General features: G+C 43.8%; 1 protein-coding gene across 2 annotated transcripts in view; it reads left to right on the top strand.

Moving 5' to 3' along the window:
* The window catches only part of LOC133441396 (14-3-3 protein epsilon-like), a 30,149-nt gene extending 4,117 nt beyond the window's left edge, over positions 1–26,032 (top strand). Inside the window, exons 3-6 of one of the 2 annotated variants that reach the window (XM_061718638.1) lie at positions 3,192–3,298; positions 7,621–7,827; positions 8,320–8,456; positions 24,860–26,032. In XM_061718638.1, the coding sequence (XP_061574622.1) occupies positions 3,192–3,298; positions 7,621–7,827; positions 8,320–8,456; positions 24,860–24,915 (507 nt within the window). In that variant the 3' untranslated portion in view covers positions 24,916–26,032. The remainder of the gene's footprint in view (positions 1–3,191; positions 3,299–7,620; positions 7,828–8,319; positions 8,457–24,859) is intronic. The other variant, XM_061718639.1, reaches the window with a different exon arrangement.
* The last annotated feature ends 500 nt before the right edge of the window (positions 26,033–26,532 follow it).

Genomic DNA, 26,532 nt, shown 5'->3' with positions numbered 1-26,532 from the left:
GTCCTCCAGGACTGGAACCTCGGTCCTCCAGGACTGGAACCTCAGTCCTCCGGGACTGGAACCTCGGTCCTCCAGGACTGGATCCTCGGTCCTCCAGGACTGGAACCTCAGTCCCCCGGGACTGGAACCTCCGGGACTGGAACCTCCGGGACTGGAACCTCCAGGACTGGAACCTCAGTCCCCCGGGACTGGAACCTCCAGGACTGGAACCTCAGTCCTCCGGGACTGGAACCTCCAGGACTGGAACCTCCAGGACTGGAACCTCCAGGACTGGAACCTCCAGGACTGGAACCTCCAGGACTGGAACCTCCAGGACTGGAACCTCAGTCCTCCGGGACTGGAACCTCCAGGACTGGAACCTCGGTCCTCCAGGACTGGAACCTCCAGGACTGGAACCTCCAGGACTGGAACCTCGGTCCTCCGGGACTGGAACCTCGGTCCTCCGGGACTGGAACCTCGGTCCTCCAGGACTGGAACCTCCAGGACTGGAACCTCCAGGACTGGAACCTCGGTCCTCCGGGACTGGAACCTCGGTCCTCCGGGACTGGAACCTCCAGGACTGGAACCTCAGTCCCCCAGCGCTGGAACCTCGGTCCTCCAGGACTGGATCCTCGGTCCTCCAGGACTGGATCCTCGGTCCTCCGGGACTGGAACCTCGGTCCTCCGGGACTGGAACCTCGGTCCCCCGGGACTGGAACCTCGGTCCCCCGGGACTGGAACCTCCAGGACTGGATCCTCGGTCCTCCAGGACTGGAACCTCGGTCCCCCGGGACTGGAACCTCGGTCCCCCGGGACTGGAACCTCCAGGACTGGAACCTCCAGGACTGGAACCTCAGTCCTCCGGGACTGGAACCTCCAGGACTGGAACCTCGGTCCCCCGGGACTGGAACCTCCAGGACTGGAACCTCCAGGACTGGAACCTCCAGGACTGGAACCTCCAGGACTGGAACCTCAGTCCTCCAGGACTGGAACCTCCGGGACTGGAACCTTGGTCCTCCAGGACTGGAACCTCAGTCCTCCGGGACTGGAACCAGGACTGGAACCTCCAGGACTGGAACCTCGGTCCTCCAGGACTGGAACCTCGGTCCTCCGGGACTGGAACCTCCAGGACTGGAACCTCGGTCCTCCGGGACTGGAACCTCCAGGACTGGAACCTCGGTCCTCCGGGACTGGAACCAGGACTGGAACCTCGGTCCCCCGGGACTGGAACCTCCAGGACTGGAACCTCGGTCCCCCGGGACTGGAACCTCCAGGACTGGAACCAGGACTGGAACCTCCAGGACTGGAACCAGGACTGGAACCAGGACTGGAACCAGGATTGGAACCTCAGCCCTCCGGGACTGGAACCAGGACTGGAACCTCGGTCCCCCGGGACTGGAACCAGGACTGGAACCTCGGTCCCCCGGGACTGGAACCTCGGTCCCCCGGGACTGGAACCAGGACTGGAACCTCGGTCCCCCGGGACTGGAACCAGGACTGGAACCTCGGTCCCCCAGGACTGGAACCAGGACTGGAACCTCGGTCTTCCAGGACTGGAACCAGGACTGGAACCTCGGTCCCCCGGGACTGGAACCTCGGTCCCCCGGGACTGGAACCTCGGTCCCCCGGGACTGGAACCTCGGTCCCCCGGGACTGGAACATCCAGGACTGGAACCTCGGTCCCCCAGGACTGGAACCTCGGTCCCCCGGGACTGGAACCAGGACTGGAACCTCGGTCCCCCGGGACTGGAACCAGGACTGGAACCTCGGTCCCCCGGGACTGGACCCTCGGTCCTCCAGGACTGGAACCTCGGTCCCCCAGGACTGGAACCTCGGTCCCCCAGGACTGGAACCTCGGTCCCCCAGGACTGGAACCTCGGTCCCCCAGGACTGGAACATCCAGGACTGGAACCTCGGTCCCCCAGGGTCCTTAGTGACTCATTTTCTCAAATCTGTTCCTTGTTTCAAAGAGATCACAGGTTTATTGGTATGAGCAGCTACAGGACAGACTGCAGAGTCGTAGCTGCAAGTCCTCCCTCCATTCTCCTACTTGTTATAAGAAATAGCTGCTATAATTGAAGAAACAGTTGGACATTTTTTTTTAATGTCTTGCAAAGAAAATGCACCTTGATTTTCAAAGTTGCTAAGTTCTGTATTTGGGGATCCATCGATCCATTATTGACATGAATGCAGGATGAGTTTTCTTTTTCTTTTGAGAACGTCGATAAAGTTCAGTCATCCTACATTGGGTGTGTAGACTTTTATTTCACATCCACAACAAATGCTGGTGCAGTTCCATCAACATGTTGTAAATTGTGCTGTAAACGTGACATTGTGAACAGTGCCAGATACAGACGATGACTGTCCTGAAAAAGCACCTCAAAAGTTGTGTGAGTGAAATAAAAAGCGTTAATACTAACTTTAACATAATGGTGATCAGCACTGAAAAACTGTCAATTACAAGCAACAAAAAATATGTTGTATAATATCACAATGAAAAGACAGTAAAAAATGATCTATGAGGCTGAAAAAAGAATGTTAAATTGCCAATCTCATGATTTATTACTCAGGTATATGAAATGAAATTGCCACTGCATTGAATCCATCACTGGCAACTTTAAGGCCCCAGCTGGTGGAGACTGTTTGTAGGACAAATCTTTCACTCAATGCATGCACTCAGACTTAAAACAGAAGTTGCTTTCTTTTTTCACTTTATTAACCTATGGGAAAGCTGGCAAGGCTGGATCCAGAAAGGAAAAGTCCAAAGAAGATATTTGGTGCTCACCCCCTCACCCCTGAAGAAAGAGGGTGCCATCAAATCAACCGGGGTCATCATGATTAGATTATTTTAGACTTATTCATTTTTAGATGATACCCGCCTTTTAAAAATGTTCATAGCATTTAGTTTGAAGAACTAAACAATGCTCCAAATAAAGCTGAAGACAGCTATAGTTGGTACCAGCATTCATGGATATGTTTAATGGCAACCATAATCCATTTGGACATGGTTGATTTTGCATATTTGTCCATGTGGATGGTCCACATGGACTGTTGAAGACAGAAAGAATAAATTCAGGTCATGTGGACCCTCCTTCTCATTTGTAATCGCACTGGAGCAGGAAAGACAATTTGAGGGAGACTTGATTGCTAAATGTTGAAAAAAAAAAAAAAAAAAAACAATGTTTGTGACTGAATAATGTTTTTGCTGGCAGGTTGAGAAGGAGCTGAAGTCTATCTGTGGTGACATCCTAGATGCACTGGAACGGCACCTTCTCCCTTCTGCAGTCATGGGAGAGTCTAAGGTCTTCTACAATAAAATGTAAGCTTTCTCCTTTGGTATTTATTAGCGCTGGGCGATATGGACCAAAAGTCATATCTCGATATTTTCTAGCTGAATGGCGATACTCGATATATATCGATATTTTTTCTGTGCCAAAGCATTATAGCATAGCATCTCTGTTAGCATCTCTGTTAGCTTCATTTTCTGAGGCAAACCCTTAAAGGTATTCTATGCAACAAATCCCTGATCCCTGATCAGCTAGCAAGATTTGAAAGAGGCACTTCTAAGCCCCCCCCATTCGGTCCGAATGATATGGATTGGTCCAGGTCCAGGAAGGGAAAGAACCAATCAGATGTCTTCATTTTAAACCACGCCCCCCCGCCCTGTCCTATGCGCGCACTCGCTTCCAGCCGCCCCCGTGTCCACTTCCCACGGGTTCTCCTGGGCTCGCAGTGTCCCAGTGTAACCCCCCCCCCTCCCTTCTGCCACGGAGCCCAGTATATAGATATTATGTAGTTATTTCCAGAGCAGCTCGGTCCCGCTGTGTGTGACCGGGGAGCGGGAGCCGTTAGTCCCCCGCAGCAGCCCGCGGGGACACGTGAACAGCCGCAGCCGTGAAAAGCCGCAGCAGCTCATGCTCGGAAGCTGTATGGGGTCCGTGGGGATGTAGGCGTCTCACGGCGAGAGCGGAGAGCGCCGGTGCACGGCTACGCCGTAGGCTACGGCGTAGGGTACGGCGTAGCCGTGGCTTTAGAGCCTGCAGCGCACGGCAGCGCGCTCCCGCTCTCCGGGATGGAGACAGGCAGGATGCACGTTTGGGTGGGCACAGCCCCCCCCCGCCCCCCCTTAAACCGGCCTCGCTTACAGGTGAATGAGACATGGGGTAGTTTTGCTGTAAATGTGCTGTCCAAAATGTTTAATAATCGTATGCGCGTTCGTGTTTGTGGGGGCGTGGCTTTGGACGGAGCGCTCGTGGGTGGGGGCGGGGGGGGCGGGGCTTAGAGGAAGCGCCACTTTCAAATCTTGCTAGCTCTAGGAAGTTGCATAGAATAACTTAAAAAAAAACAGTCAGTTTTAATACAAAGCCTCGTGCCAAACACAGGTTCCTTTATTAACAGAGGTCTGCACAATATCACAATGTATAAAACAAATGAAATAAAAATTAACTGCCTGCATATATAGAATAAAAATGCTTCTTGAATAAAATAAAACAAATATCCCTTTCCTGCATAACAATTAAATTAAAATACACTGTGCAATTAATACAATGTAGACAGTAACAGGCAGACTTTTCCACTGAGGTTGACAGTTGGGCAAATAACAAAACATTTGTGCAAATCTCAAATAAAACATTCAAGTTAATTTGTCACAAAACAAGCTATATCAAAATCATTTCATCAATTTTTTTAAAATCGATATAAACGATATTGTCTCGTACCATATCGCGTTTGAAAATATATCGATATATATTGAAATCTCGATATATCGCCCAGCCCTAGTATTTATCAGATTGATGACCCTCTTAGGTGCTCTCATACCCCATTTGTTTTGTAAGTACAATCAAAATAAATAATAAAAAATATCCCCTTTTTTGATTTTTAAAATGACTTTAAAGACGCACTTCACAAAACAACATTTATTTTTACGGACCATTGTGTAAACGGAAAACATTGATACTTGCTGTTAAAATCCATTTTGGGTTAAATGTGAGAAACATACCTGTCAAGTCTCCTATTTTGGCTGGAAACTACCGTATTTTAGCCCTCTTTCCCACCTTCCTCCCATATTAGTATTTTCCCTTAAATGTCCCGTTTTATAATATAATCATTTTTAAACAGCATTCCTGTGCCTCTCCAAACGGAATTGTCCCTGGCCTCACGAGAACTGCCCCCTGCTCAGCCTGGGGGCAGTTCTGGGAGGTTAGTGGATACAACAAATCAGAGATGGATGGATGGATGGAACAAGAGAGAAGGCATTTCTGCCCAAAAAGCCAAGAATTTGTGTACCGGTAAATATCTCTAAAAAATGGGAAAGCGATTTAACTTTCCTAAGGAGGAGCAGGATGGGGCTCAGTTGCGCGTTCTGAAAGACGTGTAAGTGCGATGTTAGTGTCTCTCGGGGGAAGAACGATGTCCGTCAGCAGCACCGGCGGCTCCAGGCTCAAACATGTCTGTCATCAGTCAGTGAAGGCCGGAGACAATAGGTGGAAAAAGTACAAAAATATTGTACTTAAGTAAAAGTACAAATTTTCTGCTTGAAAATTACTTAAGTAAAAGTAAAAAGTACCAATTAAGAACATTACTTAAGTAAAAGTATAAAAGTACCTAAAATTAAATATAATAAAGTACCTTAAGTACATGGTGTAAAATGTACTTAAGTACAAAAGTACAAAATTCAAAGTACAAAATTATTTTCAAAAGGATTGCAAAGAAATGAAGTCCCAACATTGTCATGCTGTCGAAAGTGGCTTTATTCCAAGAATTTGTTTACAACTCTAAATAATGGTGATATTATTCTGACCTCTTTAGCGTTTGTCTCCATTACCCCATTTTAATTTCTCATTTCGCCTGTAGTATGCAGTGATAAAATTAAGCAACCCCAGCTGAAGGAGGATGAAGGAGACTCTTGAACTGATTGAACTTTTAAATGCCAAAACCACCTTAGAAGGGGTGGACTGAAAGAATGGTGCCCATGGACACGCGTCGGCTGCTGTAGGCTACGGCGTAGGGTGTGCGTCGCCGCGTACCCTACGCCGTAGCACTGCGCCGGTGTAATGCGGAACCATAAATCAGCCCCCGCTGTGCTGTTCTCACAACAATAGCCTACATTTTCATTTAATGTAAGACTTTAATTTGTAGCGAGTAACGACGTGTCCAATTTTAAATATAGCAGATTAAAAGTACGATTTTTTTTTTTTTTTTTTTTTTTTTTTTTTTTTTTTTCCTTGAAAATATAACGAAGTAAAAGTACAGAAAAATGAAAGTATCAATAAAAGTACAAATTCTCAAAAATCTTAAGTACAATAACGAAGTACTTGTACTTCGTTACTTTACACCACTGCCGGAGACACACATGAGTGAAAATGACAAATTAAAAGAATGTAAATGTTTCACTTGAAGACAATCAATGCGTATTTAAAATGAAATTATTTTAAAATAAATAAATGTGCTTTAATTCACTTGTATTTTCATTTAGACTCTTAACATAGCACATGCATAGCACAGCATTTCAGTGTCGACAAAGGTTGGCCTGTCGGATTCTTAACACATAATTGTAGGTTGTAAGCGGTTGACAGTTAGTTATTTTAGATTTCTTGTAAACCTGTCTTAAAATGTAATCTTGGTTGGGCTGGTGGGACAGCATGTGGCGGAAAATGTCCCTTATTTCTAAATGTAAAACTTGACAGGTATGGTTAGAAAATGATTAGGGTAGAAATAAAATAAAACAAAAGTCGACCACTGAAATATTTTAACAATAACATGATCAGCTGTTAACATACACTCTAAATAGTTCCCAATTATTCCTCCAGTTCTTTTATTTATCTAACTTTTCTCTTTCTCTTGGTTTTCAGTTTTTTTTTCTGTGACCTTCCTACAAAGTAGAAGATATTTGGCATTAAACGTGCACTGAACCGTTGGTCAATCACTATAATTGCCTCTTTTTCTGTAGCTTGGTTGACCATGACCACAGACCAATTAATTAGGCTCTGAAATATGGGATTCTGTGCCAGTCGGATATGCTTAAGCCGTGTAACGGTTTGTTCCAGGTTGCATGTGAACGGCAGTCATGTCAGTTTTAGAACTGGTCAAAGGGCTAGACAACCAATTTTCAGTTTGAAAATTTAGAACTGGTCTATTTTTCGATTTCCAATTTGGAGATTAGTAAAATAGCTTCTAAAATTGAATTCCAATAAACCTTCCAGGCCAGAAATGTCGGGAAACAAATGCAGTAACTTATAGCCTTTACTAATTCCCAAATATGACACGACGTATGCCTTCATCACAGAAAAGTAAAGTCATAACAGCTGGACTCATGAAGAACATCACAGAACACCAAATTGATTTTAGATTTGATATACACTTCCAAAATTCAGTCTTCTGTCCCTATTTCAGTGTGTTTACATGGGAAGTTTAATTCCTCTTTAATTCAGAATTAAAATTAAATCCAATTTAAAATGAGTAAAACACATGTAAACACCTAATTCCGAATGAAAATGGCCATTCCGAATTAAACTTAATTCCGAAGTAAGTGGGTGTAAACTTGAAGGAAAATAGTTTAATTCCGAATTATTTAATTGGGAATAATTAATTCTGAATTAAAAACCATGATGTAACCGTGGCCTTTGTCTCTCCCTCTTCCAGGAAGGGTGACTACCACAGGTACTTGGCGGAGTTTGCCACTGGCAACAACAGAAAGGAAGCAGCAGAGAACAGTCTGGTGGCCTACAAAACTGCAACAGATCTGGCGATGTTAGAGCTGCCGCCCACACACCCTATTCGTCTGGGACTTGCCCTCAACTTCTCCGTCTTTTACTATGAGATACTCAACTCGCCCGACCGAGCCTGCAGGTTACTGTCTTATCAATACAGCTCCAGCCCCTGTGTGTCTCCTCATGTGCCCTTGGGAAGCAGGGGGGATATTCTTTGTTACACTTCTAGGATTGTTCCTCCAAAGCCACAACAGTCACAAGAGACTAAATTGGAACTACTTGTTAGCTGAGCATTATTCCACATCATAGCCTGCTTTAAGCTGCAGATCGGCTTCTGAGTTAACTTGTGGAAACAAAGAATACTTTACACCCTTTCATTTGTGGATGTGGTTGTATCTTCACATGGATGGAAAATATACATAAGAAAGTACTTGCAGGCAAAAAAAAAGTGGGCCACATCAGATAGACACATTCGTATTATTAAGATCTCTATATATTGTCTTTATTTTGCCCATTGCATATTTCAATTGAAAAGATGACCATTAATGTATTGAAGGTTAATTTAATTTTCATGTCAAACACAAATGTTATAGTATAAATAATGAAATTTAGCCGGAGTGTGTTTGCTCAGGTTGGCGAAAGCTGCGTTTGATGACGCCATTGCAGAACTGGACACACTGAGTGAAGAGAGCTACAAGGACTCCACACTTATCATGCAGTTGTTACGGGACAACCTGACACTATGGACTTCAGATATGCAGGGAGAGGGTAAGATACTCACAACACCATCACACCCTTCTCATGTTCTTGTATGACAGTATTTAGAAATGTTGCTTTATCTGCTCCCCAGAACCTGACTATAACACACACCAACTAACTCCATCATCCCTTTCCCCACCTCACAACCTTTTTACATTACATTGGGTTTACAGTGCCTTGCGAAAGTATTTGGCCCCCTTGAACTTTGTGACCTTTTGCCACATTTCAGGCTTCAAACATAAAGATATAAAACTGCAATTTTTTGTGAAGAATCAACAACAAGTGGGACACAATCATAAAGTGGAACGAAATGTATTGGATATTTCAAACTTTTTTTAACAAAAAAAAAACTGAAAAATTGGGCGTGCAAAATTATTCAGCCCCTTTACTTTCAGTGCAGCAATAGGCCCATTAAAGGAACCAATTATGGCATTTAATGTATATTTTAAACAGGCCTTGGATGTCTTAAAAACAATCAAAAGCTTGTTTTTTCTACATGAATTAGAAATTCAGCCTGTGGGCCATGTCTCTAGTTTTACCGCTTCTAATCTCCTTCTCTATTGGCGCTTTTGCACTAGTCCCGCCTCCGCCCGGCTCGGCTCGGTGCAGCCCCGTCTTGCACGTTTGCACTAGGGGCTGAGACGGGTAGAGCCCCTCCAAGCCGATACTATTTCTGTAACCATTCTGCCGAGGTTCTTTGCGGGCTGAGCCTATTTCTGACGTCACCACCCTCCGCGCCACTGATTGGTCGGGGGGCGGGGCCGGCAGACGTTTGAATCAGGAAGCGGGAGTCAGCGCGAGAGCGGCTCGCGGCGATTTTATTATAAAGCGCAAAATGTCTGTTTGGTGATCCAACTCTGAGGTGCAGATGTTCATAAACCTGGTGGCTGAGGAGAGAATTAAAAAAGGGATGTAGACGGGCTGTTTTACTCTCAGCAGCTCCAGCTGATTTCTGATCAGCGCCGACATGAACAAAGCGGTTGCGCAATCGAGTACGTCACAGCAGCTTCACCCCAACCTGCCCACTTCTCACCTGGCTGTGGAAAAACAAACGGGTAGAGGCGTGACGAGCCGAGTCGGGCCGAGTAAGTCCTAGTGCAAAAGTGCCATATGAGGGATTCTGAGGGGCAGGGCTATGATAATGAGGCTCTGTGCTGATTGGTTGCCTGAATGACGTGTAGCAGGGGAGGGAACAAAGCCTCTCCGGGCAGAAGAGCAGCCGGCTGTCCCATGCGAGCGTCAGCGACTAAATCAATTCCATTGCTTTATTTATTTCGTATTAGACTGTCCTAACTGGCCGCGAGTTTAACGGTTTCAGTGTGGACAGAGAGAGTTTAACGGTTTCAGTGTGGACAGAGAGAGTTTAACGGTTTCAGTGTGGACAGAGAGAGTTTAACGGTTTCAGTGTGGACAGAGAGAGTTTAACGGTTTCAGTGTGGACAGAGAGAGTTTAACGGTTTCAGTGTGGACAGAGAGAGTTTAATGGTTTCAGTGTGGACAGAGAGAGTTTAACGGTTTCAGTGTGGACAGAGAGAGTTTAACGGTTTCAGTGTGGACAGAGAGAGTTTAACGGTTTCAGTGTGGACAGAGAGAGTTTAATGGTTTCAGTGTGGACAGAGAGAGTTTAACGGTTTCAGTGTGGACAGAGAGAGTTTAACAGTTCTGCGTTAAATCGACGCGTACCCTACGCCGTAGGCTCTGCGTTGGTGAAACGCGGAAGCATAAATCAGCCTTTAGTTCCCTGAAGAGGGAACGGATCACCTCGTCTTCACACTAATTCACACAGGAAGATTTAAGTGAATTCTAAACAGTTACAGCACAGTTATTTACTCCGATTCCTCATCATATCATTTCTTATGTTACAAGACAAATGAATCATGTTAACTGTAAAGAAATCACAACACTGAATTTTCACAAATGGCAACTTTATTGTTAAAAAAAGACAAAAAACATTTGTACACATTGTATACACCACTAATATACACCATACACTGTTTATATACACCAAGTTAGGGCTGGGCGATATGGCCTTTTATTAATATCTCGATATTTTTAGGCCATGTCACGATACACGATATATATCTCGATATTTTGCCTTAGCCCCGAATTAACACTTTGATGCATACAATCACACCAGTATGATGATTCTATATGTCTACATTAAAACATTCTTGTTCATACTGCATTAATATATGCTTATTTTAAACTTTCATGCAAAAAAGGGGGAATAAGTCAAATTTATCAAAACTGTATTTATTAAACAGTTACTAAGCAGGGAGTGGCACAAACATAAAAAGTGTCATTTCAAAACAGAAAGTGCACATTCCATCTCTCTGACTCTGTCTGAAGAATATCTGCTAAGAATCTTCTGGTCCCGGTGTTGTGCCAAAAAGTGATTGCCTGCCAGAATCTGATTTCTTCTGATTTCTGTCCGCGGGAGCGCGTTGAACGTTAGTGCTAAAACGTCAGATTTTCAGATTATGAAGCTCAAGAAGGAGATCAAGTCATATTTAGGCAGAAACAACTTTTCATTAACTGTATTTGGCGTTCAATCAATTTTTGGCAGGTGAAAATGCCTATTTTGTGTTGTAATGGTCCTTTAAAAGAGTTAAAAGCAATCATGTGAGCTCTAGTGTTTATGAAGCTCAAGAATGAGATCAAATCATATTTAGGTAGAAACAACCTTTCATTAATTGTATTTGGCCTTCGATCAATTTTTGGCAGGTAAAAAGACCCATTTTCAGGGGAGAAATCAGATTCTGGCAGGCAATCACTTTTTGGCACGACACCGGTTTTACCTGGCTTTACCAGCATGAGCTGCTCTGAGCAGGAGGGCCTTTACAGCACCTTTATATTAAGACTAATTGTAGGTGTAGGGACTGCAATGTTTCATCCTCTCCTCCTTTAATTTGCATCACTTTTGCTTACTTTTAGAAATATGATTACATATAGTCTTGTTTGACTTTGTTTCGATGATAGTGATTGATTTCATGTGGCCACTTTTAAGCAACACTAGGTGACGTTTCTCAGCTCTGGAAGAGAAAAGCCTGAATTATGGTTCCGCGTTAAATCGACGCAGAACCTACGGCGTAGACTACAGGGCGACGCGCACTTACGCCGTAGGCTCTGCGTTGGTGTAACGCAGAACCATAAATCAGCCTAAAGGCTCGGCTGCGCGTGTAGCGCTGAGCGACTCCTCAGCTCTCTGGAGAGCCGTGCGAGGAGAAAACATCCCCTCCCGTCCCGTCACGCTTAACAACCGCGCGGATGAGCTCACGGCCGAGTTTAGGAAAGTTAAAGTTAAGTTAAAGTTAAAGCGGGGTGGAAGTGACCAGCGGTCCCGGACCGCAGCGCCGACACCTGCAGCTGCGGGGGGCCATCGGGGCCAATGATGATGCACACACGACAGCACGTATGTGACAGGGTGCGCTTGTTTTATGTCTCAGAGAAGGAGAGACGAGACGAGAGAGTGAGAAAAGCCTGTAATTTAATGCCCGCGGCTAAAAGCAAATGCGTGAAAATTTATATTCGAATATGCACGATAGTCATTTTGTACATCGCACAGAGTAGAAGCCGAGATACATCGGCTATACTCGATATATCGCCCAGCCCTACACAAAGTTGTATATAAATAACATGTATGCACTATTGCTGGCTCAAGGAAGGACCGTGTCTTCTCAAGGTGTCTGAACAGCTTCAGGTGCTTGGAATATCTGAAACCATCGACAGAAAAACATTTATTACTAATAGAGCTCTGGTGTTCCCTAACGAGTAACACCAGAGCTCCGGTGAGTGGCTCCGTTAGGGAACACTGGAGCCACCGTAGCTACTCACCGCAGCTCTGGTGTTACCCGTAGACAAATATAAATAACATAGAAAATTAACGTCACTTACCACTGACTCGTGTGCAGTTACCGGGTCCGTACTGTTGGTACTGATCCTTTTTATGAGGGTATGTGTCGATGCAAAACCTCATTTTTACTGTCCCTTTACAGCCAGCGATATACTTTGCTTCGGAACAATGGAGGAGCTCCGGCCGGTGGAGTTAGTTGTGGGCGTGGTTTCAGCAGCGGAGGCCGACCTATGGAAATCTGCTCCCGTCGTGACTCACGACGGGAGCAGAATCTGAACGGCTCGTAAAAGTCACATCACACTGGACGGCTCATCCGGGCAGCTGTACAGACACTGCAGAATCTGGTTATTTCCTCCTTCTCTGAGTTGGCAGGCTGAGGAGAGAAAAAACTTGTTTTTCATAATGGGTCCCCTTTAAGTTTAATTCGGAATGGTCATTTTCATTCGGAATTAGGTGTTTACATGGTAATTTTTACTCATTTTAAATCAGATTTAATTTTAATTCTGAGTTAAAGAGGAATTAAACTTCCCATGTAGACGCACTCAGTGACAGGAGTCTGCTGGGATTAAAGTTCTCCGTCTCTAGACGGATTTCCGTCAGTTGGAAAATTAGGAAAAAAAAGAGAGAACAAAAAAACATCTGCACATGCGTTATCATGTTAAGCCTGAATTATGGTTCTGCATTAAATCGACGTTTAACGCGGAACCATGAATCAGCCTTTAGGCATTAAACTGACGCTGTTGTAAACCAATTAAGCGAGCCAGAGCCTTGGTATTAGCCAATCAGAAACAGAGGAGGGCGTGTTGGATCAAGGGGGGTAGTCTGGGGGAGCAGTCGCCTGTCGCTCTCCTCTCCCGGCCGCCGGAGGCCCCGCGCCGCAGCCCGGCCCGCCTCGCGGGGCCTTCGTCCGGAATTGTTCGGCATTTGCGCGTCGTCGGGCGGGGGTGTCGCGGGGCGGTGTCCGGTGCCGCGCAGAAGGCGGACCGGCGGGGGGGATCGGGTACGGCGGTCGGCGGCGGCGACTCTGGACGCGTCGGGCCCTTCTCGCGGATCTCCCCTGCGCGGGCCCCCGGCGGGGACCCGTTCACGCGGGTCGCCCCGGCAGGTCGCCTCGGCTGGCCCAAGCAGCTAAACTTAGAACTGGTGCGGACCAGGAGAATCCCACTGTTTAATTAAAACAAAGCATCGCCAAGGCCCACGGGGGGTGTTGACGCCATGGGATTAAGAAAAACCTTCCTCTCAACAATTAGTTTAGTTTATTTGCACATAAAACAGAATTTGTATAAACAGTAAAAACAATGGTCAAATTAAACATTGTGCAGGAGAGGTGGAAGCCAAAAAGGCTTCTGAAAATGCCTCCCCTTTATAAAACAACAATAACAGCAGTAGTAGCAGCTGACTTCAAAGCAAAAACACAATATAGAAATGCATAATATAAAACAGAAAAAGACAATTTATCATGAAAAAGTAAAACGATACTGAATTATTGAAAGATAAGACAATAACATCATCTCTTTGTCTGCACTAACACCATCACTGATTGTCCATGAAAAATGCCAGGATTCATTCATTCATTCATTCATTCATTCATTCATTCATTCATTCATTCATTCATTCATCACCTTTGCCAAAGCCTTGCCAAGTGCAGTGACATCAGAGCAGCTGGTCAACTGGATGAATAAGAGCAGTTTACCAGGTTGACTCAGATCTAGGAGAACAGGCCTAAGGCTCTAATGAGAGTACTGCACCAATTGATGTGGACTATAAATTAAAAGCAAACTGACAATAACAAAACTGCTCAAAATCACCTTCCTCCTATAAAATGCTATTGGTCTTGAGTATTTAAATTATGTTGGTTAAAGTAGTCTTACACCTTAAATGCTGTATTAGAAAACAGAAGGGCTAAGACAGCATTTAACTTATACTTTAAACCTTTTGGAAGCGACCGCACGGCAGAAAAGGGGCCGTTCTTAATGGAGAACTATTATGGCATCTAATACCATATTTTAAACAGGCCTTGAATGTCTTAAAAACAAGCTTTTGATTGTTTTTGCTAAATAAATTAGAAATTCAGCCTCTGAGCCATGTCTTTATCTTCCCATTCTCTAACCTCATTATCTATGCGGGATTCTGAGTCGGCGGGGTTATGATAATGAGGCTCTGTGCTGATTGGCTGCCTGAATGACGCGACACACTGCTACGGAAAAATGGTGGAAGCTCCGGACGGCGGAGTTAGTTCTGGGCGTGGTTTCACTCATCGGAGGCCGACCGATGTAAATCACTCCCATCGTTCCGTAACGACGGTAGCAGAATCTTATTGGCTCGTAGATCCACATGACACTGGACGGCTCATCCGTACAGACAATGCAGAATCTGGTTACTTTCCTCCTCCTCTGAGTTGGCAGGCTGAGGGGAGACCACTTTATATATGTTAAAGCAAGAGAAAACGTGTTTTTCAGAATAGTTGCAGTGCATAGAAGGCGGGGGAATATGAACTGGCCTGAAAAAAAATGTTCAGTCAAAAATATATTTTTTTGCTTTAATCCCCGAGTCTGTCACTCAATATGGTTCTCCACTTATGGAGAGCACTGTGCAGTGATGGTGTTCTTTCTCCAGGATGGGGAATTCTAACGTCAAGTTAAAATTTCTTGGGAAGTGGTAAAATGTTTTCTCATTGTGGTTTTGCACAGGCATATTATCCATTACTTTGCTTTATATGTTAATTTGTTAATGGAACTCTTAATGGAATGGGATTCCAACAAACATTTAGCTTGATGCAACTTTGGTAGTTATATCAACAAAATATACATTAGAGAAGCCTTACTGTCAGAGTCTGGCCTTTAACATACGCCTGATTTAAAAAAAAAAAAAAAAAAACATGTATGTTTCTTATAAAAATCCAGTGTTTTTATAAAAAAAAATTCTAGGTGGCAAAATGCATTTTGTAAAGTAATATTTGTCCTTTCCAAATAAGAATGCAAAGTAAAGTTGTCTGGTTTAAATGCATATCTGTTTTTATGTAAAAGCTGAAGTAACTGAATTGGACCAAAAGGTTTTTTTGGTCCAACCTTGTGCTCTATCTCCAATCTTTGTCTTCAAATTGTTTGACAAATCTCACCACACCAGCCATAGATAAAAAGTTGGCATGCAGATGATTTTTATGTTTTTGACATTGTGGTGGCCATTGCTGGTTGATTCTGATTCTTTACATTTAAAAAAAAAAATTTAAACAAACACGTTTTTTTTTTTAGATGTTTTCAGATCATAAAGAGTTGCTTTTAATCGGTATTTGTATTGTGGTGTTTTATTTCAACATCCCAACTTTGTGGAATTTATGGTACTTTATAGCTGGGAGGGAATTCATGAAAATCGTGCACTTGGTGACACGTTTTTGATATTTGGCATGGTGTTAGGTATGGACATAAGGTTTTCAAAAACCACTGCAAACAAATTGGGACGGCCCCCTAGTGGCCGGTTTGCAGAGTTTCTCTTAGTCCTAGATTGTTGTATCTTGTCACTTTCTCTACTTGTTTTGGTGCTAGGAATTCAATTCTGAGATAGATTTCCTATTTCAAGGTCAGGTTGAAGGTCAAATTCAATTTTCAAGGTCATTTTTTGTACATAAAAACTCCATATCTCTAGAATTAAGTCACATAGAAAGCTTATATAGGGATCTAGACCCCTATTTTCACCCCCAAGAAATGTCATTTTATGTTTATTGGACAGGTCACTATCGCTGTAGTATCAATAATCTAATTGGGTGAGCATTATGGCCATCGTTCAGGCTATGATGAACTCAACTTCAGAACAAAGCCACAACGAAAGCAAATACTGGTGGAGTTGATAATATTGACGAGTGTGGTCGATTTGAGCTCCATGGCACCGCTATATCCCTGACTAACCATCTGACATGTGACAACATGGGGGGGATAGTGGTGCCTTCAGCTTCTGAAGGCACCACTATCAAGCTTCCGGATGACTTTGCCATTGTGCCGTATATAGCTGAATATGCTGGGGAAATCAAGCTTTCATCAATTCTAGTTGGAACAGCCAGGCCAACTTTTTCTTAAAACAACCGAGCAGGGGTGCCTGACGAAGCATAGCTAGACCATGTCCACAAGGTCCTGATAGAAAATGATGGAACACTTCAAGACACACCAGTGACCTACTCTGGGTTCATCTCACATGGCCAAAGCCATGAAGATGTCAAGCATTGGGCGCAGAAACCCTCAATGCTTGTGGTCATGAAGGCAACAGAGTTTGTGAATCCTGGCCAGATTCCAGTCATAGCGGATGACTGTCCTCTGTATGCCCAACAGAAAAATGTCAGTGGAAGTTCCCTAATGAGGTTGGTGAATCAAAGATGGTGTGCTTCATGGGCTTCCTTCACATCAAGATGATGTCCCAAGAGTCTGGGCGTAAGCTGTTGGCTGGGTCTGGCTGGGACCGGGTGTTTTCCCTCGCAAAATGTTCAACACTGGTATTGCAGCATCTCTTCTAAGTGGCGTGTCAAACGTACACGGTATGCATACCAGCTTACTCTTGCCTGGCTCCATGTACTCAAAATACAGGCATATGATGAATACTGCCAAGAGGGCTATGGGCCTCATGAAACCAAGGAGATGTGGGAGAATCGACTTATGAGTAATGCTCCAACAATCTCTTACTGACTGACAGTGAGGGACTACCTGATGATCAACTGCCGCCTCATCCAGGGTCAGCGAGTGGGCAATTGGCCACTAACCCTGAAAGCTTGTGAGGATCTGTGGCCATGGTTATTTGCCTTTGGACATACAAACTATGCCCGCTGGATGCCAGTCTTCTTGAAAGATGGCACGTCTACCAGATACCCACCCATCAGTACATGAGGCTTTCATGGAGGGCAAGTTTGTCGTACAACGTGGTGAAAAGAAGTTCACATTAATGGCACTTGATCAAAGTCAGAAGCACAGCATCAAATTTCTAAAGGAAGATGGTGGATCAAAGGCCTCTATGGTTAGCAGCAATAGGACAAGGAGATCATCGAGTTCTTGAAACCTAGTTTCCTACGGGCCATTGATGAGTTTGAGGTGGCCTGCAAGCAAGCTGGGCTCTGCCAAGGCAAATGCAGCTCTAATCACCAAGGTCTTCTTGTCCCTACAAGCTAGGGCTGGGCAATATGGACCAAAAGTCATATCTCGATATTTTCTAGCTGAATGGCGATACTCTATATATATCTCGATATTTTTTCTGTGCCATAATTGGGGTTTCCCCCGAAGCATTATAGCATAGCATCTATGTTAGCATCTCTGTTAGCATCTCTGTTTGCTTCATTTTTTCTGATCAAACCCTTAAAAAAACAGTCAATTTTAATACAAAGCCTCGTGCCAAATGTCACACAGGTTCCTTTTTTAACAGAGTTCTGCACAATATCAAAATGTATAAAACAAATGAAATAAAAATAAACTGCCTGCATATATAGAATAAAAATGCTTCTTGAATAAAATAAAACAAATATCCCTTTCCTGCATAACAATTAAATTAAAATACACTGTGCAATTAATACAATGTAGACAGTAACAGGCAGACTTTTCCACTGAGGTTGACAGTTGTGCAAATAACAAAACATTTGTGCAAATCTCAAATAAAACATTCAAGTCAATTTGTCACAAAATAAGCTATATCAAAATTTAAAAAAAAAAAAAAAAATCGATATAAACGATATTGTCTCGTACCATATCGCGTTTGAAAATATATCGATATATATTAAAATCTCGATATATCGCCCAGCCCTACTACAAGCCCGTCCTGATCTGGACATCGATGAATTATTTGAGCACGAGAATCAGCGTGAGCCTCCATCCTTGTCTGATCAAGGCAAGCTCCGGTCAGGAACCAAGTCAGATATTCGTGGATGCCTACCAGGAATGCCTGGTCCTGGCCCCTCTCCATCAGCCAAAGAGGCTTCTGTAGTTGCTTGATATGGCAGCAGTTATACTTGCGCAGCCTGATGACTGACAGAACGACAAGAGTGGATGCGGTCTGGAATAAATATATAGAGGCAAGTCTCAAATCCCAAACTCGTGTCAAGCGGGGTGGGACTGCAGGGTCTCGAACACGAGTGTCCGCTAAGATACCTCTACCAAAGGGAGCTCAAGGGCAGAAGTTCCTCAAGGACAGTCAAAATAAAGACCAGCTGTTTCAGTACCTTAGTCAGAACCTTCAAGAGATCACAGCTGGCTCAGAGTACCGCCTTCTCACAACAAAGGCTGACCTTGTCCTGAGCAACAAACCAACTAACCTAGAAGCCTTTTTGTTTGTTTTGTTTGTTTATGTATTTGAGCACATTGAATCCATGCTCCAAGGCTTACCTAAAGACAGTAGATAGTGATGTAGTGGTGCTGGCCATCAACCTGTTCAAGGAGCCGGGCCTCTCAGAACTGTGGATTGGCTTTGGATCAGGAAAAGCATATAAAGATATTCCAATTCACCACATCTCAGAAATGCTGGGACCTCAAAAATGCCAAGCACTGCCCTTCTTCCATGCATTCACCGGGTGTAACGTTGTATCAGCAATGTTTGGAATCGGCAAAAAAAAAACACATGGAATGCATGGACAGCTTTTCCTTAAGTCACCAACACCCTCATTGAAATCACCCAAGACCCAACCAGCCTCACACTGGAATCAGTGCATATGCGACATCTCGAACGCTGGACTGTTCTAATGTATAGCAAGGACTGCAGTGTAGAGTCAGTCAATGAAGCCAGGAAGCTTGTTTTCACCCATAGCCTCAAGTCCCTGGATTCAATCCCCCCGACCCAGCACGCCTTATTCCAGAATGGCAAGCTGGAAGCAATCCCTCTCCAAAACTCCTAAGATTCCAGACCCATGTGATTGGGGTTGGGAATGGAATGCCAGAACCAAAGTGTGGGTGCCATATTGGACAGATCTGGAAGATGTCAGCAAGGGATGCGCACTTCTCCTTCACTGTGGCTGTGTGGTTTGCTGTAAGGGAAACTGTAAATGCTACCGAGCTGGATTCCGCTGTACCAACTTTTGTAAGTGTGAGGGAGGCTACACTAATAATGAAGAGTGAAGTCGCTCTGATTTCATACTCTGGGCCCAATAAACAAGGCCATAGAGGCAGGCATTGTAGATTTTAAGTGAGTTTAAATATGCACAGCTGATGTTTTTTGTGTGTGTTATTTTAATAAAATCCTATTCTTTCACTGTGACTTAGTTCTGAGGTTATGTTCATCTTAAAGCTAGGGTCTATGATCTTGAGTTAAAAAAAAAAAAAAGACACCTACTCCCCACACAAACTCCCTTCCCCGTGCTCTGCCTCACATGAAGCTCCCGCCTCCAACACACGCCCTCTGGTACGGGAGCCAGCAGGACCAAAAACAAGCGCCGCTTCGGCAAATATTCTCTCTCAAATCTCCTTCGTGTTGCTGTACTTTGGGAGGCGGGGAGTAGGTGAGGACTGTCCAATCACTGGCATTCAAGCAGATTGACCAATAGGCGCCGTTCGGGCCGAATGGCGCCTATTGGTTGACTTCTTTGCAGGATTACAGCAGATAGAAGAAATATTTTCTTTTGGTTCTTTTTGCTAATCATATTTCATAGGTAACACTATTGGGCCATAACAACCTTATAAATGATTTTGATAAAAATGTACAATATGTAAAATCGTAGACCCTAGCTTTAAGCCTGAATGAATGCCACTGCACTCACCCAATGAGATTGACACAGTGATAGTGACCTGTCCAATAAACAGAAAATTGCATTCCTTGGGGGTGAAAATAGGGGTCTAGAGCCCTATATAATCTTTCTATGTGACTTAATTCTAGAGATATGGAGTTTTTTGTGCAAAAAATGACTTTGAAAATTAAATTTGACCTTCAACATGACCTTGAAATAGGAAATATATCTCAAAATTGAATTCCTAGCACCAAAACAAGTAGAGAAAGTGACAATAAACAATAATCTAGGACTAAGAGAAGCTGAGATATGACCTTTGGTCTTTTCAGCGGGAGCCATTTTGAATTTTCTGCAAACCAGCCACTAGGGGGCCATCCCAATTTGTTTGCAGTGGTTTTTGAAAACCTTATGTCCATACCTAACACCATGCCAAATATCAAAAACTTGTCACCAAGTGCACAATCTTTATGATTTTTGACATATTCCCTCCCAGCTATTAAGAATTTACCTCATGCAAATTACCTTGTTTCCTTTTGTGTTTATTTACTTTAAGCCTCCTGTATTCTTATTTGTAAGCCTTTTTAGATGTTATGCTTTTTAAATAGAAAAACTAATTCATACTGAAATGATGTTATGTGTGTGTATCTCAGGAACCCCTTGACTCCACCAAGCAGGACTTTTAAGCTGTATTTTTGTTGCATTCTTCTGCAACCGCAGCTTCCATAGGGAAGGTGTTTGAAGGTTTTTAGATTACAATGAAAATGCCATAGTCTACAAGAAACCTCTGAAATCCTCTCAATTGTTTACTGATAGGCACGCCAGGGGCCTCATGTACTAAGAGTGCGTGGATTTCAACGTGAATCCGTGCTTGGAATTCTTGTGTACGCAAAAATAATTCAGTAGTTCAAAACTGTGCGTACGCCCAAATCCACGCAGGTTTCTTTGAACATCACAATCAGGGTGGATTTGAGCGTCAACACTCCGCCCTGTCTCCTCCCTCAAATACATATGTTTGAATATGATAATGAAGATAATTATCCATTAAAAACCGCTCATCTTAACAAGAAATTTGCAAAAACAGGTAAAACAAATAAAAAAAAAAAACATTGGTTGTGAGCTGGAGACGCTCCTGTCAAAAGTTGAGGCATGGAAAAAATAATTTATTTTGGGCATTTCTTCCGATTTCAGCTGCATTGCATTATGGGTAATGTCGTTCTTTGGTTTGTGTTGCGTTCCGTGAAGAGTTGTGGGTTTATTATGATTGTAAGGGTTTGTGAATGTTTATGGGCAGCGTTAGTGCATCATTACACTCTGCTTTTCTTGTTTGTATTTTATGAACCGACACCAGAACTTAAGTTGGTGGATTAAAAATGGCTCCTCGTTCCGCTTTATTGTCACACGTATTATATACTCACGGATTAAGACCAACACATTAACAACATGCTTATGCATATAAGTCGTAATCTTCTCAAATTATAGAGGCTAAATAAATGAAAACAAAAAATATGTGCGTTGACTGGCTCAGAGCGGGGCCCCGCGGCTGCTTGAGACCCGGTCGGATCGGTGATTTTTGTAACAAATTAATCAAACAAGCCTTTCAGAGAGGCATTGAACTCTTCCATTTTCTTTAGTTCTTTTCTTTTTTCATCCCCTGATGGAAATTTCCTGAATCTGTCTCTTTCTCTCGACATTGTGTGACAGTTTGTTCCAACTCCACCCGTCTGGATCAGAGCAGCTTGTGTCTGCGCTTGGTCTGATCAGTTGTATTGAACAACAGACACGCGCATCTGCGAGACAGACATCAATCAGCAAGCACATCATTGCATATATATTTATTGATACGCACAGACTAGTACACATTTAGGTCTGTAATGGAACGTGACTGTTGATATTTATAAGGGAAAGAAGAAAAAAAATATATAGCCCATAGCACGAGGCCCTTGGGGCGCGGGGCCCCGTGCGGTCGCACGGTTCACACCCCTGTCCGCGATCACCTCTCTCGTAAGTAGGGATGGGAATTGATACGTTTTTTCCTATTCCAATTCCATTTTCAATTCTGTTTAATGATTTGATTCTTTATCGATTTTCATTTGGAAAAAAGGAGAATGTAGCACTGCTCGTTGCTACGGGGGGTCACACAGACAGCGGACACCGGGATCTTTGTAGAATATTTATTTTCTACGTGCACAATATGTTTTCCACTTAGAGGCTCCTTGTGCATCAGCACCGTCCGCAGAGCTGCTCTCCCGCTCTGCTTCCGTCCTCTCCCGTCTCCAGACCCCGCACCCTACTGAAATACACGGAGAGTGATTAGACACACCTGTGTACCGTCAGCTGTTCCAGCCGCGTCACCTGTGCGCCACTCCCCCGCACTCCCTCTCTCCCCTGCAGACCATGCCCCAATCCTGCACCCCGCCACAGAGAACAAACTGGTCGATTAGCAACAACTAATCAACAGAGGACTGGCTAACATTGTCGCTGCTGCTCAGTTGAGAAGATTAATTCCGGACTCGGAACAGATCAAACACGCGACATGCATTAAAAGTTATTGCATGCTGTGTTTGCAAATGCTTTTGCATGATGCTACTGTTTCCTCCCTTTGTTGAAATGTCCACATTGCAAGTATTGCAAGTCGCCCTGTTGTCATCCTTTTTGGTAAAATGTAACCAAACTTTCGAGCGTTTATGCCGCTTTGTCGCCATGTTTTCCTGCTAGGCGCAAATGGTGAATTGATAAGGGAATCGTTTGCCAAAAAAGGCAAACCATTCCAAGGAATTGAAACACTGGGAACCGGTTCTCAAAAAGAACCGGTTTTCGATTCCCATCCCTACTCTTAAGTATAACAATGTGAACAATATACATTTATATTTAAAACATGAAGCATCATGATCTGATTCCTCCGCTGCAGAAATAAAGACAACTTGTGCCAACGGGATTATCAAGCAAACGTGAGAAATAAATAGCAAAGTTGCTTTAACTCGGAGTGTTGCATCGGCAGGAGGAGAGAACGGTCCCGGTCCAGGTCCCGGTCCTGGTCCAGGTCCTGGTCCTGGGAGGAGAGACCGGTCTAGATCCCGGTCCATCGCCGGAGAAACACTTTCTATAGTCCTGCAGCTGCTCCAGCTGACTAATATCAGACTCTGAAAGTTGCCTAAACATTCAATAACAACTTTATTCATCATTGCTGAGTCACATCAGTTCGTACCAACCAACCTTCTGTGACATCTTAGTTTTATTTTAAAAGACAACTTTACAGAACCGGTTTTTCGCTGCAAAATGCATTTTAATGTTTTTCTGTTCAGACACAGTTATGAGATGTTTTAGGATCTGGCTTTTATCTCCAGTACTCGTCCCATACGGTCGTCATGGTGACAGAGATGTCCGACCTGTAGCAGCTGCAGCTGATGGTCCAGTCTTAGTCCTGGACCAGCAGATCCAGACTAAACCAGCTGATGGTCCAGTCTTAGTCCTGGACCAGCAGATCCAGACTAAACCAGCTGATGGTCCAGTCTTAGTCCTGGACCAGCAGATCCAGACTAAACCAGCTGATGGTCCAGTCTTAGTCCTGGACCAGCAGATCCAGACTAAACCAGCTGATGGTCCAGTCTTAGTCCTGGACCAGCAGGTCCAGACTAAACCAGCTGATGGTCTAGTCTTAGTCCTGGACCAGCAGATCCAGACTAAACCAGCTGATGGTCCAGTCTTAGTCCTGGACCAGCAGATCCAGACTAAACCAGCTGATGGTCTAGTCTTAGTCCTGGACCAGCAGATCCAGACTAAACCAGCTGATGGTCCAGTCTTAGTCCTGGACCAGCAGATCCAGACTAAACCAGCTGATGGTCCAGTCTTATTCCTGGACCAGCAGGTCCAGACTAAACCAGCTGATGGTCCAGTCTTAGTCCTGGACCAGCAGATCCAGACTAAACCAGCTGATGGTCCAGTCTTAGTCCTGGACCAGCAGATCCAGACTAAGACCCCGTCCACACGCAGCCGGATATCTGCGGGTATCTGCTAAACCGGAGATATTTTCCTACGTTTGGACCTGTCATCCACACGAAAACGCAAATAAACGAAGGTTTAAAAAAACTCCGGGCAAAGTGAAGATTTTTGAAAACTCCGTTTATGTAGATGCGTGTAGACACACACAACCGGAGTTTTGCGTTTTCGAACGTCACATTATGCTCCAAAACAACAACAAATCTGCTCTGACGTGCGACTTTTGTTTAGAACTACAGATGATCCAGCATCTGTTCTCCAAGCTATTTATTAAATAAATGGTCTCTGCTCTGGACAGCCGTTTACTGCGTTACACCGACACAGAGGCTACACCGTACGGTACGCGGCGACGCGCACCGTACGGTGTGGAGCCCGCGGAGCCGACGCGGAGCCGACGCGGAGCTTTCCCGGGGGCTGCAGATGATCTACAGGTTAGAATGCTTATGAATGTGGTCGAAAACGCAGATCTTCGGTTATGTGTGGAAGGGTTTTTTTTTTAAAACGATGTAATGTGGATGCAAATTTTTTTATAAACGGAGGGGGGAAATATTCGTTTTTAAAAATACCCGGCTACGTGTGGACGGGGTCTAAACCAGACTCAACACAGATGTACACACCTTGATAACAAGCTAATGAGGACCATTAGAACCAGGTGTGCTTCTGCAAGGAAACATCTCCAACATGCAGAAACATCTCCAACATGCAGAAACATCTCCAACATGCAGGAACATCTCAAACATGCAGAAACATCTCCAACATGCAGAAACATGTCAAACATGCGGGTTAGGGTTCGGGACTGGGGGTCCGAGGACCAGAGGCCCCTGCTAGAAAACAATGTAGACACTTCTGAACCACTTCTAACAGCAGATTTGTTTTGTCCAGCAGGTGAAGAACAGAACAAAGAGGCACTGCAGGATGTTGAGGACGAGGCCCAGTGAGACTATGCCACAAACTACTTGAAACACCCCCCCCCCCCCAAACCCTTCCCACCTCCTTACACTCCGCATCCCTCCACCTTCTCCACCTTTGTCTTCCTCATCCTCTCCCTCTCGTTTCCAGACGTCACCTTCCTCCCCACCTTTTCCTTGCACCTCTGCTGTTCCAAGACCCATCAGGGACATGGAATTAAGAAGTTTATTTTTCTCTTTTTTTAATTTTTATATTAGTCCTTACACCATTCAAATAAATACCACTTGAGACAAGAAATACAAAGATAAAGGATAATACTGTATCCCTTGATTGTTTGCTGTATTTTTATTTTTTGGCCTGGTACAAGCATTTCTGAAAATGTATTATTTGTTTTCACTATTGTGTATGTTTTTGAACAACCCCCACCCCCGTATTTGTATCTGTTGCTGGATGTATTTTTTTTTTTTCCTTTAATGTAATTACAAAAATTAACTTTTATTACTGATGTTAAATATTAGTTATGGGAGCTATTTTATCTCTGTTTTAGTGAAATGTCATGCAGATTATTTTACCTTTTTTATTTTGGAAAACAATCGGAATCCCCTTTTTTTTTTTAGTTTTTCAGAGGAAGTTAGCAAAATGTGTGATCCATGCGGGGGGCAAAAAAGTGCTTAACATTTACATTTTAGTGATTCTATCATACTTGTCTTTGGACTGTATTTTGTGCTGAAATACTGTAACGTGCACACATGTTTAATCTCTGAAGGCTGCTTTATCTGTAGCTGGTGGTTTTAATTTATATAAACAAGAAAACTGGGGAGATTTTTCACCTGTGTAGAAGACAAGTCTCAGTTTGTCCCCAAACCTAGACAGGGATCCCTGAAGTCATGGTCAGTGCTTGCATGAATGAACATGTTCTTTTCTGCTGTTATGCAGGAGCTTTTTACAACAGCTCCTCTAGGTCAAGAGATTTTCTTTTGTAGTTTCCTTCATTGCTCTTTTGGTTTTGCTTCATTTTGTGTAACTTTGACCTGATTTATACTGCTGGATATCTGACTGGAGCCACAGACAGGGAATCTGTATTGTTCTTAACTGAAACACAGCATGGAATTAACATCAAACAATCTAATTAAAAGTTACAAACTGGCTTGTCTTGATTTTCTTTTTTTCTTTTGTCACACCTTTGCATTTATAGAACTTTGAAGAAATCTGTTTTGTCACTTTAGCATGCCTTTAGTATAATTTAATGTCATGATAGACAGGTTTCCGAGATTCGGTGTCAGGCTGTAAACCTGTGCTAGGCAAGGCAGATGTTGCAGGAATTTGACTCAACTATTTAGTTCCAATCTCAGTTTTTGGGACAAATGCGATCTGGAGTTCTGTAGCTGTGTATGTTCTCTTACGTAGGTGATCATTCATGTCATCAAGTTCAGACTATTATAAGAGTAGCTGTGTAATCATTCAGCAGCTTGAACATTTTAAAGATCTCATTGATACCTTAAACAATTTCCATTGTGGATGAAAGTAACGGTACAAAATATTTAATGGTTTGCATTAATGGGTGTGGCAAAATGGCTCAACAGCGCCCCCTAGAAAACTTTGTGCTTCAAGCCCCACGATACAGTTTAACGTACATGAACGAAAAT

Source organism: Cololabis saira, chromosome 4, assembly GCF_033807715.1.
Source record: "Cololabis saira isolate AMF1-May2022 chromosome 4, fColSai1.1, whole genome shotgun sequence".
In the NCBI taxonomy this organism is placed as follows: domain Eukaryota; kingdom Metazoa; phylum Chordata; class Actinopteri; order Beloniformes; family Belonidae; genus Cololabis; species Cololabis saira.
This window is presented reverse-complemented; position numbering and strand designations above follow the sequence as displayed.